This window comes from Balaenoptera physalus (assembly GCF_965194825.1).
Source record: "Balaenoptera physalus genome assembly, chromosome: 1".
NCBI lineage: Eukaryota > Metazoa > Chordata > Mammalia > Artiodactyla > Balaenopteridae > Balaenoptera > Balaenoptera physalus.
This window is the reverse complement of record NC_138882.1, coordinates 170,810,520-170,826,549: the sequence shown is the minus strand read 5'-3', so window position 1 is coordinate 170,826,549 and position 16,030 is coordinate 170,810,520. Positions and strand designations below refer to the sequence as shown.

Here is a 16,030-nt window from a genome sequence, read left to right as displayed (position 1 = left end):
TGGAGAGTTACCAGATGAAAGCCCTTTTGCCAAGAAATTGTAGTGGCATGTTTCTACAGACACATCTCTTAGGATATAGACAAGATATTGAGGGAATGTTTAAGAGATGCTGTTACCTCAGAGGTCTTGACCTCAATCAAATAAGAGGCCCACAAACTCTTCCCTAAAACAATCTCAAAGGAAAAATACCAGAATATGACAGACTGATTATTCAGAGATTATATTATAAATTATAAATATAAATATATTGGGTTAGCCAAAAAGTTCGTTCGGGTTTTTCTGTAAGATGTTACAGAAAATCCCGAACGAACTTTTTGGCCAACCCTAGAGGTTCTAGTCCACTTCTAACCCTGAGATGAACCATTTTGCTTCTCTGGGTCTCTCTTCTCACAAATGGGTAATGAGTAATCCATTAGAACTTATTAGAAACTTGGCTGAAAGGGACTTTTAGAGACCCATCTCACTCTTATCCTGGTTTCAGAGATGAATAAAGTGAAGCTTGGGAAATAAAAACGTGACTTGCCAAAGGACTCATGGGTGCTGTGGTAGTGCAGGACTAGACCTGGGACCATGGAAGCCCAATTCTGTCTTCCCATTATGTTATATCACTGCCAGCACCTCTTCCTATCATTTAAAGGTGGAGAGGGAAAGGCTTGTGTGGTTTTTGTTTTTGTTTTTAAGTCAGGGGCAGGAGGCTTATTGCTCTGAGCCAGCTAGTAGGCACGGCTGCTCAACTGGAATGACCTCTCACTCATGGCTTTAATCTCACTTTCAGTTTGAAGCTGCCTGGGCTCTAACGAACATTGCCTCTGGAACCTCTCAGCAGACCAAAATTGTCATTGAAGCAGGGGCTGTCCCCATTTTTATAGAGCTGCTTAACTCGGACTTTGAGGATGTACAGGAACAGGTAATGCCCAAATTTGACTTAATTCTTGATGGTACCAGTGGTACTTATCCCCAGTTAAGAGGTTAAGAGCAAAGAGCTCCTGAAAACATTGGGATTTTCTTAGTGATAGAAGTGTCTTTTGTTATTCCTAAAGAGCCCCTTTGGGACACACCTGAGTCTGTGCTAATGCGGTGACCTAGATAGATAGCTTCAGGAAGGGAGGTCTAGTCATCAGAAAGACCAAATTTAGGATTAGAGGATAGTAACCCTCAGCCCCACCCCACCCCCACTCTTCCCACCCCTCCACCCCACCCTCCCCAGGGAGGTTAGAGGGGCTAGGGATTGGGTTATAAAAAGGCTTGAACAGTGAGATTCAGAGAGCTTCTGGGTTGGTTAACACTCAGTGTGCTGGGAAGGTGATGTGCCTGGAGAGGGCTTGGAAGTTCTGTGCAACCCCACTCCTCAACCCACACCTTGCCCTGTGCATCTCTTCCATTTAGCTCTTCCTGAGTTGTATGTATTACGGTAAACTGGTAAACGTAAGTAAAGTGTTCTGAGTTCTGTGAATCATTCTAGTGAATTATTGAACCTGAGGAGGAGATTGTGGAACTCCTGAATTTATAGCCAGTTGGTAAGAAGTATGGGTAGCGCCTGGGAATTGCAGCTAGTATCTAAATTGAGGGCAGTCTTGTGGGACTGAGCCCCTAGCCTGTGGGATCTGCCCTAACTCCGAGTTAGTGTCAGAATTTAACTGAATTGACACAGTTGGTATCAGAGAATTGGTTGTTGGTGTAGAAAAAACTCCACACATTGGGCATCGGAGGTGGTGCTGGAAAAAAGACACCACAATACCCATTTCTCAGCACCTACAGATCATAAAAACCCAACTTCCATTTCTTCCACTGGTTGGATAGAAGTGGAGAGTGGTACTAGGGTTTTTTCCTATATTACTACATATAGGGTTGGTCCTATGAGGCTACAAGAATGCAGTTTTCCCATCATTTTCTCCTTTTCTGGGGGGGATAAGGAGGTCTTGGTTTGGCTTCTCTGGCTGCAGTACAATGTCAGCCTGCCTTCCCCAATGAACCAGGAACTCTCAGAGGAAAAGTCCTCATAGAGCAAGTGCTCAGTAAGGATGTTAACAAGGAGGGTACCTGAGCTTATTTAGTGTGTTTCAGGTCTTGATGGGGTGTTTGTCCTGGTTACTGGTGGGTGTCACTCTGTAGTTGTGAGTATAAAGTACTCACAGAAGCCGCTAGGCTCTGTGGGTGACAGTTCCATCATCCCTTTTTTAGGCAGTCTGGGCACTGGGAAACATAGCTGGAGACAGCTCCGTTTGCCGAGATTACGTCTTGAACTGTTCCATTCTTAATCCTTTGCTAACGTGAGTAATTATTATCATCTGCACCTGGGGTATCTTTCCGGCAGCCATGTGGCAGATCTTTGGGGAGCAGTTTACCTTAAGACGATGAGTGAATACAAAAATGATAAAAGTGCATTCTCATTGCCAGAGTAAAAGATAGTATCTTTTGAGAGTAAGAAGATTGTGTCACTGGTCTGTGTCTTGTGCTTCCTCACTTTGTAGCACTGTAGAATCTCATGTTGGTCATACCTGTCATTGTTGAGCCAGAGGAGAGAGGAAGGACTAGCCCATCTGGAAGAATCTAACCTTCTCTACGGAATGCATTGATTTGCTATGGGTTTATGCCTAGTACACTGGAGAGCTCTGTTGTAAGCCACAGATCTAAGACCCCAAGCAGAGTCATCTGGATGCTCCCATCCCTTCCTCTGTACCCTTATAGTAGAGCTACATCTAAACCAAAACAGAGGGAGGAGCTTTTCTTGAGAGGCCACAATCTCATAGGCTACTATTATAACTCCTTCTTGGGCCTGTCACAGAAAATCATTCCATACTGCATGGCTAAAGCCCTCACACTAAACCTTCAGCTTTTATTTCCAAAGACAACAATACTTTTGTTTAGAACTTGTGGCCACAGTTAGGGGCACAGTATGTCCTATCTTAAACGTTTAGCATGCTTACTCACGGTCCAGCCCTCTGTTTGTCCTTATTAGCTATGGTCTTAATAAGCCACAGCTGGTCCTAATCCTCTGTGAAGATGTAGGTCGGCCTCCTGGGCCAAACAGGCTCACTTAACTTAAATCTATGGGTAGGACGAAACAGGCTGCTAGAGTCTTAGGGGTCTGATTGGATTTGCTCCTGGGGGTCGTAGGCAACAGCTCTATGCAAAGAGCATCATTGCTCAGGATCTGGCTTTGCTGTCCCCTTCAGGCTGCTTACCAAGTCCACACGACTGACAATGACACGGAATGCAGTCTGGGCCCTGTCAAACCTGTGCCGAGGCAAGAACCCACCCCCAGAGTTTGCAAAGGTAAGACAGCTTCTCTTTTTTTTTTTTTTTTAATACTTATTTATTTATTTATCTGGTTGCACTGGGTCTTAGTTGCGGCAGGTGGGCTCCTTAGTTGTGGCATGCATGTGGGATCTAGTGCCCTGACCAGGGATTGAACCTGGGCCCCCTGCATTGGGAGCATGGAGTCTTATTCACTGCGCCACCAGGGAAGTCCCAAGAGAGCTTCTTACCAATTCCTGAGTGAAAGCAGTTTCCTTCATATGGAGGAATTTTGATATGGGAGTTTTCAAGTCTTTGGGGAACCCTCAGAGTCTCATCCTTGGGAAACTGAAAAAGGCAGTTGTCAATGAAGTAGGTGATCTCATATGCCTGGATGGTAAAGTGAAAATGTGGGCCTGATGGTTTAATGTAGTAGAAATCTCCAGGTTTTAGACTTACTTAGTAGAGGAGGGCTCAGCGATGTCAGGGTTAGTGGTAGAGATGATGTAACCGTGTCCGCCTGAGTCCCTCTCTCTCTGCTTCCAACAGGTCTCCCCCTGTTTGCCTGTGCTGTCTCGCCTACTCTTCAGCAGCGACTCAGACTTGCTGGCAGATGCTTGCTGGGCCCTTTCTTATCTGTCTGATGGCCCCAACGAGAAGATCCAGGCAGTCATAGACTCTGGAGTCTGCCGGAGATTGGTCGAGCTTCTAATGTGAGTGATCTCAGTTAGAAAGGGTACAGATTCCCTAAGCTTCTCCAAGCTCAGAACTGCAGTCAGCAGTCTGCTGCCCTATCCAAAGGTCTGGAGCCATGAGTGCTGCTGGACTTGGTGGTCAGCCGAGTTGAATGCCATGTGCTGGCCCTCTACTGATCAGATCGCCCTCCTCTGTAGGCACAACGATAACAAAGTGGCTTCTCCTGCTCTGAGAGCTGTGGGTAACATCGTCACCGGGGATGACATCCAGACCCAGGTAAGGAGGAGGAGGAGGGCTGTCTATGGACAAAATCCTTCTCTGCCACAGACTTTGGTCCTGGTAGAAGGCAACATGATCTAGGAGAGAAAGCATAGGCTTGAGTGAAAAATTCCAGCTCTGCCACTTTCTATATTATTTGGGGGCAACTTGGTTGCCTTCATTTTTTTCTATAAATTGGAAGCAAGTCATCATCCATTGGGTGCTATTGAAGAAAAACTAAATGGAAAAACCTGACTCACTACCTGGGACATTGTAAAGTAATTGTTAACAGATTTTGAGTTACGGTACCTTTGAAATACTAAAAGCTATGGAACCTCACCCCTACTTCCTAGACCTTTAGGATCCCATGTCTCGTGTTAGTCTCCTGTTAGTAACACTCCCACTGAGAGCACAGTATACAGTGTTTCTCTGTTCAAAGGCTAGAGATCTGAGTATTCTTTGCGTCTTGAGTAGTTTGCATAATTCTGTGGGATTCTTCACAAATTTCTTACAGGTGAGCAGTCTCACTCAAGCCCACACTCGTTTTCTAGGTCATTCTTTGTGTGTGTGTGTGCACGCGTGTGCCTGTGTACAGATATTCATAACTTTTTCTGTTTTTACAATTTTTAAGTATAGTTCACTGGCATTAAGTACATTCATATTGTTATTCAACCATCACCGCCATCCATCTCCACCACTTTTGCATCATTCCAAACTGAAACTCTGTACCCTTTAAATAATAACTTCCCATTTCCCCCTCCCCTCATCCTTTGGTAACCACCATACTATTTTCTGTCTCTTAGGAGTCTGACTACTCTAGGTACCTCGTATAAGCCGAACCATATATATTTGTCCTTTTGTTTCAGCTTATTTCACTTAGCATAATGTTTTCAAGGTTCATCCATATTTTAGCATGTCACACCTTCATTCCTTTCTGTGGCTGGATAATATTCCAAGTGTGCATGTGCCACATTTGGTTTATTTATTCATCTATTGGTAGACACTTGGGTTGCTTCCACCTTTTGGCTAGTATGAATAATGCTGCATTGAGTATTGGCATACAAGTATCTGTTTGAGTCCCTGCTTTCAGTTCTTCTGGGTATATATCCAGAGGTGGAATTATTGGATCATATGGTAATTTTATGTTTAAGATTTTGAGGAACCACCATACTGTTTTGCACACAAAACAGTGCAATGGCTGCGCCATTTTACATTCCCACCAGAAGTGTACCGGGTTCCCATTTCTCCGCATCTTTACCAACACTTGCATTGCCTGGATTTTTTAAGGATAACTATTCTAATAAGCGTGAAGTTGTATCTCACTGAGGTTTTGATTTGCATTTCCCTAATGATTAGTGATGTTTGGTATCTTTTCATGTGCCTATTGGCCACCTGCATTTAAAAAAATTTTTTTTGTATATCCTGGATATTAATCCTTATCAGATATACGATATGTATATACTTTCTCCCATTCTGTGATTTGTGTAATTCACTATGTTGATGGTGTCTTTTGGTACCCAAAAGTTTTAAATTTTGATTAAGTCCAGTTTATCTAATTTTTCTTTTGTTGCCTGTGCTTTTGGTGTTCTAGGTCATTCTTAACTGTTCAGCCCTCCCTTGCCTCCTCCACTTGCTGAGCAGCTCCAAGGAGTCAATCCGAAAGGAAGCTTGTTGGACCATTTCAAATATCACTGCTGGCAACAGGGCTCAGATACAGGTAGAACAAGCAGGAGGGAAGTTGGGGGGGGCAGCAGGTAGAAAGGCCTGGGAACATGAGACATTGTGGGATATTGCCCTCTAGAAGAAAAAATTTATTTCCCTTTTGAAATTGGGGTCAATGGATGCTATCAGTCAAAGATTCTGTGTAACAGAAGCCAGGTTCCTCTGTAGCGTCTTACCTATGTGAAAAGAACTTTCAGGAAGGGGAAGATGTGATGTCTTAATCTTTTAGCTGATTTGGGGTCTGGATTTGCTTATTCTTCTTGAAGTGACTTTCTTTCCTCCCCCGCACCCCACCCTCACCCCCCAATTCTTCTCAGGCTGTCATAGATGCAAATATCTTCCCTGTGTTGATTGAAATCCTTCAGAAAGCAGAGTTCCGTACAAGGAAAGAGGCAGCCTGGGCCATCACCAATGCCACATCAGGAGGAACCCCTGAACAAATCAGGTATCACAGTCCTTTCCCATTGTCTTGAGTGCTATGTGTACTCTACCTCTTGGCTCACAGTTTACATGTGACCTCTAAACTGCCTTTTCTGGGATAGGTCTGCCCCTGTCCAGTAGGGTTTAACTGGTAAGCTGCTAGAGTGTAGCATGGGAATCTGAAGTAGATTCCTATAAACCATGTACCTCTTTTCCCTCCTGGAGAATGGAAACTTATGACACAGACATCTCTCTCCTCTGCCTCTTTCTACCCTCAAGAGAATTTAAATCTATGTAATTCTCAATTATCCATACAAATGAAAGAGAACCATGCTATGGCTCTTTCAGAGCAGCTTCTTTGGGAAATCATTTTTGGCAGTGATACTTGGGAGAAGCAAATAGGAAAGCTATTTTGTGTGAGGATGCTCTTTGATTCTGGGTTCCATTATCAACTTGAGTAGGAGTGGTGGGAACTGGAGAAGTGCCTTGCCTTCGGCTTGTAGCTTAGGAAGGGGAATATATTCAGTATAAATAAAACCTTAGGAGAAAAGGATAGCCACTGAGTGAAGCTTTTGAGGATACAGGGTTGTAAATGGCATTTTGGACAGGAAAAAGCATAAGGAAGTAAAGGTACAAAAATCAGAAACCTGGAGACCTTTACTGTTTGACTGGAATGTGATATTCTCGGAAGGGAATAATGAGAGGGGAAGCTAGAAAAGGTTAGGAGCCAGATTGTATTGTTATGACTGTAGAGCTGGGACCACAGAAATTTTAGGCAGGGAAATGATGTGCTCAGAGTAGGTAATACTGCAGCAAGGAGACATTAGAGACAAAGAGGAGGAATCCATGGCAGCCTTCTACATGGAAATGAACTAAACCAGTAGCATTGGGAGGGTGATGAGATTGAGATAAAGGATGGGTGGTTATGAAAGCTCAGTCAGAGTGAATTGCTGAGAGCATTGATGTGTGTGAGGGAGACCCAGAGACCCCATAGCACCTGCCTGGCACCTCCCTTGCCTTGTCTTAATTTAGAACTTACCTGGTCTCTGCCCCTCAGGTACCTGGTCTCCCTGGGCTGCATCAAACCCCTGTGCGACTTGCTGACTGTGATGGATTCAAAGATTGTGCAAGTCGCCCTCAATGGACTGGAGAACATCCTTCGGCTCGGAGAGCAAGAGGGCAAGCGCAGTGGCTCAGGGGTCAATCCCTACTGTGGCCTCATCGAGGAAGCCTATGGTAGGTGCCCTCTCCCCAACCTCATGTCTGCTGTAAGTAGAGAGAAACTCTGAAATAGTATACATATGTGAGGGTGTGTGTTTTGAGGGGGTCATCATTGAATGCAAGGTTTTATCCCACCAGTTCCATTTCCTCTGAGGAGCAGTAGATGAGTTCTGTTTCTGATAGGCTCTACCTAGTAAGTAGGTTATGGTACAGATGCAAAAATAAAGCTCCAGAATTGATAATAGAATCAGGAGCTGGAAGGCATGTTTTCAGCTGAGTTTCTAGCAGCAAGTTCTTTTCTTTCTTTTGTTTTGTTTTTCCATTACAGTTTATTACAAGATATTAAATATAGTTCCCTGTGCCATACAGGAGGTCCTTGTTGTCTATCTGTTTTGTTAATAGTAGTTTGTATCTGCTAATCCTAAACTCCTAATTTATCCCTCCCCACCCTTTTGCCTTTGGTAACCATAAGTTTGTTTTCTATGTCTGTGAGTCTTTTTTTGTTTTGTAAATAAGTTCATTTGTATCATTTTTTAGATTCCACGTAAGTGATATCATATGATACTTGTCTTTCTCTGTCTGACTTACTTCGCTTAGTATGATAATGTCTAGGTCCATCCATGTTGCTGCAAATGGCATTATTTTATTCTTACTTATGGCTGAGTAATATTCCATTATATATATGCACCACATCTTTATCCATTCATCTGTTGATGGATACTCCAGTTGCTTCCGTGTCTTGGCTATTGTAAATAGTGCTGCTATGAACACTGGGGTGTATGTATCTTTTCGAATTACAGTTTTCTCCAGATATATGCCCAGGAGTAGGCTCGCTGGATCATATGGTATCTCTATTTTTAGTTTTTTAAGAAATCTCCATAGTGGCTGCACCAGTTTACATTCCCACCAACAGTATAGGAGGGTTCCCTTTTCTCCACACCCTCTCCAGCATTTATTATTTGTAGACTTTTTTATTTTTTTGGCTGCACCGCATGGCTTGCAGGATATTAGTTCCCTGACCAGGGATCGAACCCAGGGCCCCGGTAGTGAGAACGCTGAGTCCTAACCACTGGACCACCAGGGAATTCCCTTGTAGACTTTTTGATGATGGCCATTCTGACTGGTATAAGGTGATACCTCATTGTAGTTTTGATTTGCATTTCTCTAATAATTAGTGATGTTGAGCATCTTTTCACATGCCTATTGGCCATCTGTATGTCTTCTTTAGAGAAATGTCTGTTTAGTTTTCTGCCCTTTTTTTAAGATTCTGTACACCTACAACACACACATTTTTTTAAAATATTTATTTATTTATTATTATTTATTTTTGGCTGCGCTGGGTCTTAGTTGCGGCATGCAGACTCTTAGTTGTGGCATATATGCAGGAACTAGTTCCCCGACCAGGGGTCGAACCCTGGCCCCCTGCATTGGGAGCACGGAGTCTCACCCACTGGACCACCAGAGAAGTCCCTTCTGCCCATTTTTTTATTGGGTTGTTTGTTTTTTTGTTATTGACCTATACAAGCTGTTTGTATATTTTGGAAATTAAGCCCTCATCGGTCTCATCGGTTGCAAACATTTTCTCCCATTTTGCAGGTTGTCTTCGTTTTGTTTATGGTTTCCTTAGCAAGGTCTGTTAGTGCTGGATTGACTCACCACTCATCTCCAAGAGATTCGGAACAGTTAACGGTTTGCCCAGGTTAAAAGCAGAATCGGGACTAGACTGTCCGGTTTATAACTGACATTTTGGTCTTTTTCCTTTGGGGTTATGTCATTTTAGGTAAAGATCTCGGCTCTCCTCTTTCAGATCAAAGAGAGATCTGATCATATTACTTGTGTTTATAAATGCTAACATAACTCAGGGAAGGAAAAAATAGATTGTTTCATGGACCCATAGAAAAGCACTCAAAGTTTACTCTTCTCCCTCCTTTCTTCTTGCCACCATAGGCTTGGATAAAATTGAGTTTCTCCAGAGCCATGAGAACCAGGAGATCTACCAGAAGGCCTTTGACCTCATTGAGCACTACTTTGGCGTAGAAGATGATGATAGCAGCCTGGCTCCCCAAGTGGATGAAACGCAACAGCAGTTTATCTTCCAGCAGCCTGAGGCCCCCATGGAGGGCTTCCAGCTATAATGTCTGCCTCCGGGGAGGGGAGGGGATGGGAAGCACCACCAACCAGCGGAAAAGCAGCCCTCTGGTGGGCGGGAAGCCAGCCCCCCCACCATCAGCCACCACACACCTCTGCTGCCCTGGAAACTGTGCTATGACCTGCTCCGCCCCCTTCCCTGGAGGGAGCACCCTCTGGACAGACAGAACCATCTGAGGCTCACATTTGGGTTTTGTGACAAGAAGGGGACGTGTTGGGTTTTTCTTCCTTACACTAGATTTTGGCTGCACATATGTCTTTAACCCAGGAGCCCAGGGGTAGACAAAGGAGGACTGAGGTAATCAATTTTGCACCTTTTTTATTTTTTATTTTTTTTCTTTAGTGGTGACTTCCTTCCCTTTTATCTTCCTTCATCCTTCCCAGTCCTCTGCCCTGATCTCTGTAACTCTTATCTTGGGTACTTGAGCAGATGGAATATTCTACAGGTCGGGGGTGGGAGGGGAGGGGAGAAATCCAAAACAAAGTGTTCTTGCTCTGACAGAATATTAATCTTGTATGCTTGGATTGCGTTATTTAATTTTTTTTTCTTTTGCACATTTTTCTTGTATTACGATTGCTCTTTCCCAGAGCCATGAGTTCCTGGTTTTAGGAATCCCAGCTGCCAGCATTGTCTGGGACTAGAGGCTGAGGGGGAGGTCACCATGAGACAAAGGCCCCTCCCTCCCTTTAACCCCTTGCCCAGACCTCTTAAGTTTGGGAGATCCCCTTCACTCTCTTGGGGCATGTACACCAGTGGGAGTGAGGGGAGAGGAACACAGGCCTTCAGACGGGGCTTCCCATGTGTTGCTACTGATCCCATGTTTCCTACCCACCTTCCAATGGTGCGACCCAACTTCATTTGTTTACTTGAAAATTCCCCTCAGAGTTGAGATGAACCTCTGGGGTAGCTGTATTTTCTCCTAAACACATGACAGAGGGCTGTGGTCCTTCCTTTCTCTTGAGGAGAAAGTCCTTGCTCTGGTGACCCATAAGTTGCAGAGGAGCTTGGAGTGAGAGTGTCATGTATTGGGATAGCCAGTGGATCCCTGCCTTTGGCCTTTCTTCTTATTCTTCCTCTTCCGTAGTTGGATCATGTATATTTTAATTCCAAAGGAGAGAATGTCAAAAAGTTCTGTATTTTTTTATATTCTATATATTACGTAGGTCAACCTTAATTGGTCTCAAGAGGAAGAACTGTCTCTGTAATTTCTGTGAGTAGGATACTGTGAGGAAGACCAAAAAGAGATGTGGAAGCTCTTTTGCTCAGGAAGCCTGACCTTGATCCTTCTCCTCTCTGCTTGGGTTCCGGGCCACCACCAGGGGCCAACCCTTAGCTCTGGAACCTTTATATAGCAGGGCAGCCTGGTCTGATTGTCCTAGTACCTGAATGGAGCAAGGATGGCCCCAGGGCCTGCTGAAGTCTACCACTCGAGTCCTTACCACTGAGCATCCTGCTTACATCAGGAAACCCAGAAAGCAGTCTGCCTCCTCAGATTCAGTCTCAAACGCCCTTGTCCACATAAGTTATCACAGATGGCTGCCGTGTCTCCTATCCGAGAAATTTAGCAGCCTCAGGACTTTTTTTGAGTGATTGATGTCTTCCCTGATTGGGATCCTTGTACATGGTTTGGATTTTACCCTTCCTGTGACAAATATAATCCTAATGGCTTTTCTTTCCCCTTTGAGTAGAGCTACTGCAGTGCCTCAATGGCTTGCCTGTGTGCTTCAATGGATTACATGTGGTAGTAAAGCCCAGGTGTTGGGGGTGGGGTGGAGGAAGTTGCTGGCTAAGTGTAGGCCAGTGGTGGAGCTGAAGGCACAATCTGCCCTGTCCCTGCTTCCTCACAGAGGTTGGGCAGAGGTGCCCTACTCCAAACTGTATTTTCCCTTCCCCAGAAACAATGCCATTCTTGCTCCCATTCCTACACATCCCCCTCTGGCTCAGGTGAAATCCATGCCACTCTGCTTACAGATAAAACGTTCAGTTGTTTTTGGCCACTGGTCTTGAATTTGCCCTCTGTTTCCAGTGTTGAGATCCAACTCCAGAGGCATTTTCTGAGAAAGGTGGTTGGGGCTGGTGGCTATCACTGAAAAGTGACACCAGTGCTGTACTGCCTAAGTGAGTCAGATGCTGCTCTGCAGGTTGGGCATGGTAACTACCAACCCCACTCCCCCAGGTAGGCAAGGCGCAGGACCCTCTTCACTTGGCCTGCCGACTCCATTACAAAACCATTTTCCTACAGATCAAAAGAAAGCCATCCCCCACCCCTTGTCCTTATCCAAAGGGCAGAGCATTTTATTTTAGTAAGATCTACTTTGTACATCTCTAGCAATAATTAAGTCCCTGACATTGGGGCCAAATTCTTATTGTGAGACATACACATCCTGCCTTCCCCAGCTGTTCCTCCCAAATCTACTTTTGCTTCAGATCCTGGGCCATGCACCAAAGAGAAGACTCTATTGATCATCGGCTACTGCTCGAAGCCTGTTTTCTACAAGGACTCCAAAGGCTGAAGTCTCCCAGGGCACATGAGGACAAATTTCTCTTCAGATAAACATGGCCTCTAGGAGCTTTCCTTTGTTAGTGTCTTCCTCAGACCGTGCTTTCCCATTGTATTCCTCTGACCCCCTCTTCAGTCAACAGGTGAAGTTCTTCCAGCCCACAGAGGCAGTAACATCATCTTTTGTGTCTCCTTCTCTCCTCTGGCCATCTTGGGAAGCAAAATATTATTTCTTTTTAGCCCAGGCTTGACAGCCACTCTTCGTGGGCAGTCCCTATCTGGACTCCAGACCCTGGCCTAGGTGAAGTCAGAGCTTTCTGACAGATTTCTGAATGGATGTTACAGGGATGGAGGGGCTCCCCAACCTGCTGTAGGGAGTAGCCTGAGAAGACTTGTGTTTGCAATCTTAATACTTTGGCACATAGCTATGTCCATTTTAAGATCTCTGGTGGGTTGGAGATACTTAGGTGTGGATTAAGGGGACAAGGAGCCTTTTTCTTAGCTAAAGTGTTCAAATACTGTTTTGAACCGTGTCAGCTATTCTTTATTGCCAGCCCTTCTGGGCATCCCACACCCATGTCTTCTTCTCTAGTATTAACAGGCTCTCTGGTCTTAGAAGCCTGCCTTCAGTTCTGAGCTATCCCCAGTGACTGACTGGCCATGGTATTGGCTGCAACCTTGTTAGAACCACATAGGTTCCACCCTTACCTGGCTAGCCTAGTTACTTGAGGCAGTGGGTACAAAAGACCCTTCCAGGTAACAGGTGTTGATGACTTCAGCTTTCAGGGACCCTTCGTGTTCCTCCTTACCTAGAACCTTTAGATCTACTCCTGTTTTCTTTTCCCGGGAAGCCTCTTTCCAAGAGCCCTATTTAGAGCTGAACTGCACAGATTATAGCTGCTACCACACTTAAGGAAGAGCGAAAGAAGGCTTTCAGGCACTGACCTTCATTTTCTCTTAAGCCAAACCAGTTTAATATGAAAACCCTAGCAGAATGAACTAGATTTCCATTTTCTCATGTCTGCCTACCCTCCCCCTACACTGTACAATTACCCGTTTCCAGCAAAATAGAAGGGAAGGAGATGAACGCCTAGCAATACTTCCCTCCTTCTCCCACATGCCCTTCTTTGAAGGCCTCAGCTTATTTGTTCAGGCCATGTCTCTTCTCTCCAAGACTCACTCAGCTTGATAGCCATCATCTTGAATATTCCTCAGTAGATTCATCTTGTGGGCTTGGCTTCTGGATTCTCAGTTGATGGCAAGGAGCCAGATTCTCCAGGTCCTTGCAGGCACTACAGGGACCCATAGGGAGAAGAGCCTGGCTGGGGACCTCAGGATTGTGTGTGCCTGTCTGCCTCCCTGGCAGGCTGAGGAAGGGTGCAAGGCTCGGTGCACTGAACCATAGGAAAGCCTCACAACCAGTAGCAACATCTTCCAGGTAGGACTATCCTAGAAATAAGTGCATGTGAGACTGAGAAATTGCTCAGAGTAGGTTTTTTCCATAGCCGTTTTAGGATTGCACATTTTAGACCAATCTTGTCCAGTGTTTTTTCTGTCTTAACTTTTGTATTTTTTGTTAAGCCAACAAGCTGAGAATTTGGCCCTGCGGGGATCCATGTGGTAGGCAATAGCTGCTCTTTGGCCAAGGCCTTCATAAAGGATTCAGTCATCCCATTGGCTGTTCCCTAGCCCCACCCCCAGATGAAGACCATGGTAAGGGAAGAATTTTGAGGTCAGTACAAACCAAGTAAGTCTGTTAATTAAAGCTGTTAGTTTTCCTCTGAGAGGGCATTTTGCATCAGGCCTGGGCTACATGCAGAATCCAACCTGGCTGTGAGTTAGAAGAGGCACCATTAAATTTGGGGCCCAGAACACCCCAGGAGAAAGGTTTGTGTAGTGTGTCATAAAGGTCTGCAGTGCATTTGGGCGCACCTCACTACTTCTGGGCCAGCCTGACTGCTGATGTCCACATTAGCACATACCTGAACCCCTCCGCTAAACTCTAGCCCTGCTTCCCTATGTAGGTCAGATGTTCGGCCTCTGGGTTTGGGAAGAGAAAACTCTGCCGTGGCGACAATCCTCAGGCCCTGGAGTTGGGTATTGGCTCTTTTAGCCAGTTTTGTGGGAATTGCCTTTGATTGAACCACTAAAGAAGCAAAGAGGTATGAGGTCCCAGTTACCCAAGACAGACCAGATGTCCCTCAAAAACAGCTTGGGTTCCCAGCTATAGACCTTAGGAAGGTGAATCAAACCTTTTCCCTCACTAGTTTTTCTTTCCAAATTTATTTGCTTTTAAGAACTATAAACTCTGGCTATTGTTTTCCATGTTCTCAGGGCCCCTGGGTAGACAGACAAAGCTTGATGATTTCAGAGCAGATACAGGCCAAGAAACCATGGCATTGAGTGTGCTGAGTCCAGACAAATGATATTTATATACACATCCAAATTTGAAGAGAAAATGTATTTCTTTAGGTTTCAAACACTGTAATAGATATAAAGCAAAAATAAAAACCTGTTGCAAAGTTCTAAATCGTGTTCTTTGGAGTGATCCTAGACTGGATTTTTTGGAAGTCAATGAAGTGAGGGTGTTTAAACTTTTGACCTAACAGTGGAATTAAGAATTGTTACAGCCTGCTTCTGCTATGAAGAATTTTTAAAATCAGCTTTATTGAAATATAATTGACGTACAGTAAATGGCACATATTTAAAATGAACAACTTGTTAAGTGTTGACATATTTGCATCCATGAAACCATTACCACAGTCAAGAAAATGAACATGTCCATCACCTCTAGAAGTTTCCACATGCCCCTTGGGAATCCCTCCTTTCTGCCTAACCCCCAGCAACCACTGATGGAAGCTCTGTCTCTCACTATGGTTTAATTTGCATTTTCTAGAGTTTCTGTAAGATTTTCACATTTCATCACCACTCCACAAACCTTTGAGCCCAAAGTAGTTCACAAACTCCTCACTTTGGTTTAGATCAATTCCTAAAGCGGCGATTACAGACTAGCAGCCAAAAGTTGATACAACCCAAAAGGAGAGTTTTGGTTGGCTGACAGAGTACGTTTTAAGTTTTAATTCGTTGCCAACATTAAAAGATGTGTCTATACTTTAAAAATATCTGGCACTCCTGGGCCTGAGTTTCCGCATGAAAACAATCTGCAAGAGCTCTATTACCGGTCACCATCACCACCACTCCCAACCACCACTCCCAGAGGGCTCCCTAACTGACTCTGGCAGGCGCTAATATTGTTGCCATTTTCTCTTACAGCAAAGAAGAAAGTAACTTTTTTAACCCATGTTTCTATCAAATTTTCTTATTCCTTGCCTGTCTGTTCTTCTCATTACCCAGCTGGCCCCTGGAGACCACTGTTGACCCTTCCTGGTGCACCACTCCACCTCTCACCCCATGTGTACCTTGTTATATTATGTTCTTTATCTCTGCCTAGAACACCCTCTTCCTATGGAAATCCATCAAGGCCTGATTCATATGTTACCTCCTCAAGAGATTTCCCACATGCTTTTCTGGAAATAATGAGGGCCTTGGTTTTGAGAGACTTGAATTCCAATGCTTTCTGAGCTTGAGTTCCACCTTTATACTGTTACACCAATATTGCCTCTCAGTGTCACCTGGTAGACACTGCCTAAGTGGCGGGAAAGAGCACTGCGCTGAAGTCTCTTCAACTAGGGGAAATATTTAACATCTTACGAGCCCTAAAACGATGCCCAATTTGCACAACAATTTAAAACATTCTCTGCCTTCTCAGCCCCCAGACTGTTGCTAGGCTTTAGGACTAGAGTATTTAGCCAACAGTTCTTGAACGT

The 16,030-nt window shown here is 44.6% G+C and overlaps 1 protein-coding gene across 3 annotated transcripts in view; it reads left to right on the top strand.

The window, feature by feature from the left end:
* The window catches only part of KPNA6 (karyopherin subunit alpha 6), a 53,625-nt gene extending 38,793 nt beyond the window's left edge, over positions 1–14,832 (top strand). For all 3 annotated transcript variants that reach the window (XM_082411336.1, XM_082411338.1, XM_082411337.1), the window contains exons 6-14: positions 776–907; positions 2,182–2,270; positions 3,177–3,276; positions 3,787–3,950; positions 4,131–4,209; positions 5,783–5,908; positions 6,231–6,358; positions 7,391–7,569; positions 9,502–14,832. In XM_082411336.1, coding sequence (XP_082267462.1) covers positions 776–907; positions 2,182–2,270; positions 3,177–3,276; positions 3,787–3,950; positions 4,131–4,209; positions 5,783–5,908; positions 6,231–6,358; positions 7,391–7,569; positions 9,502–9,689 — 1,185 coding nt within the window. In that variant the 3' untranslated portion in view covers positions 9,690–14,832. The remainder of the gene's footprint in view (positions 1–775; positions 908–2,181; positions 2,271–3,176; positions 3,277–3,786; positions 3,951–4,130; positions 4,210–5,782; positions 5,909–6,230; positions 6,359–7,390; positions 7,570–9,501) is intronic.
* Positions 14,833–16,030: the final 1,198 nt, after the last annotated feature.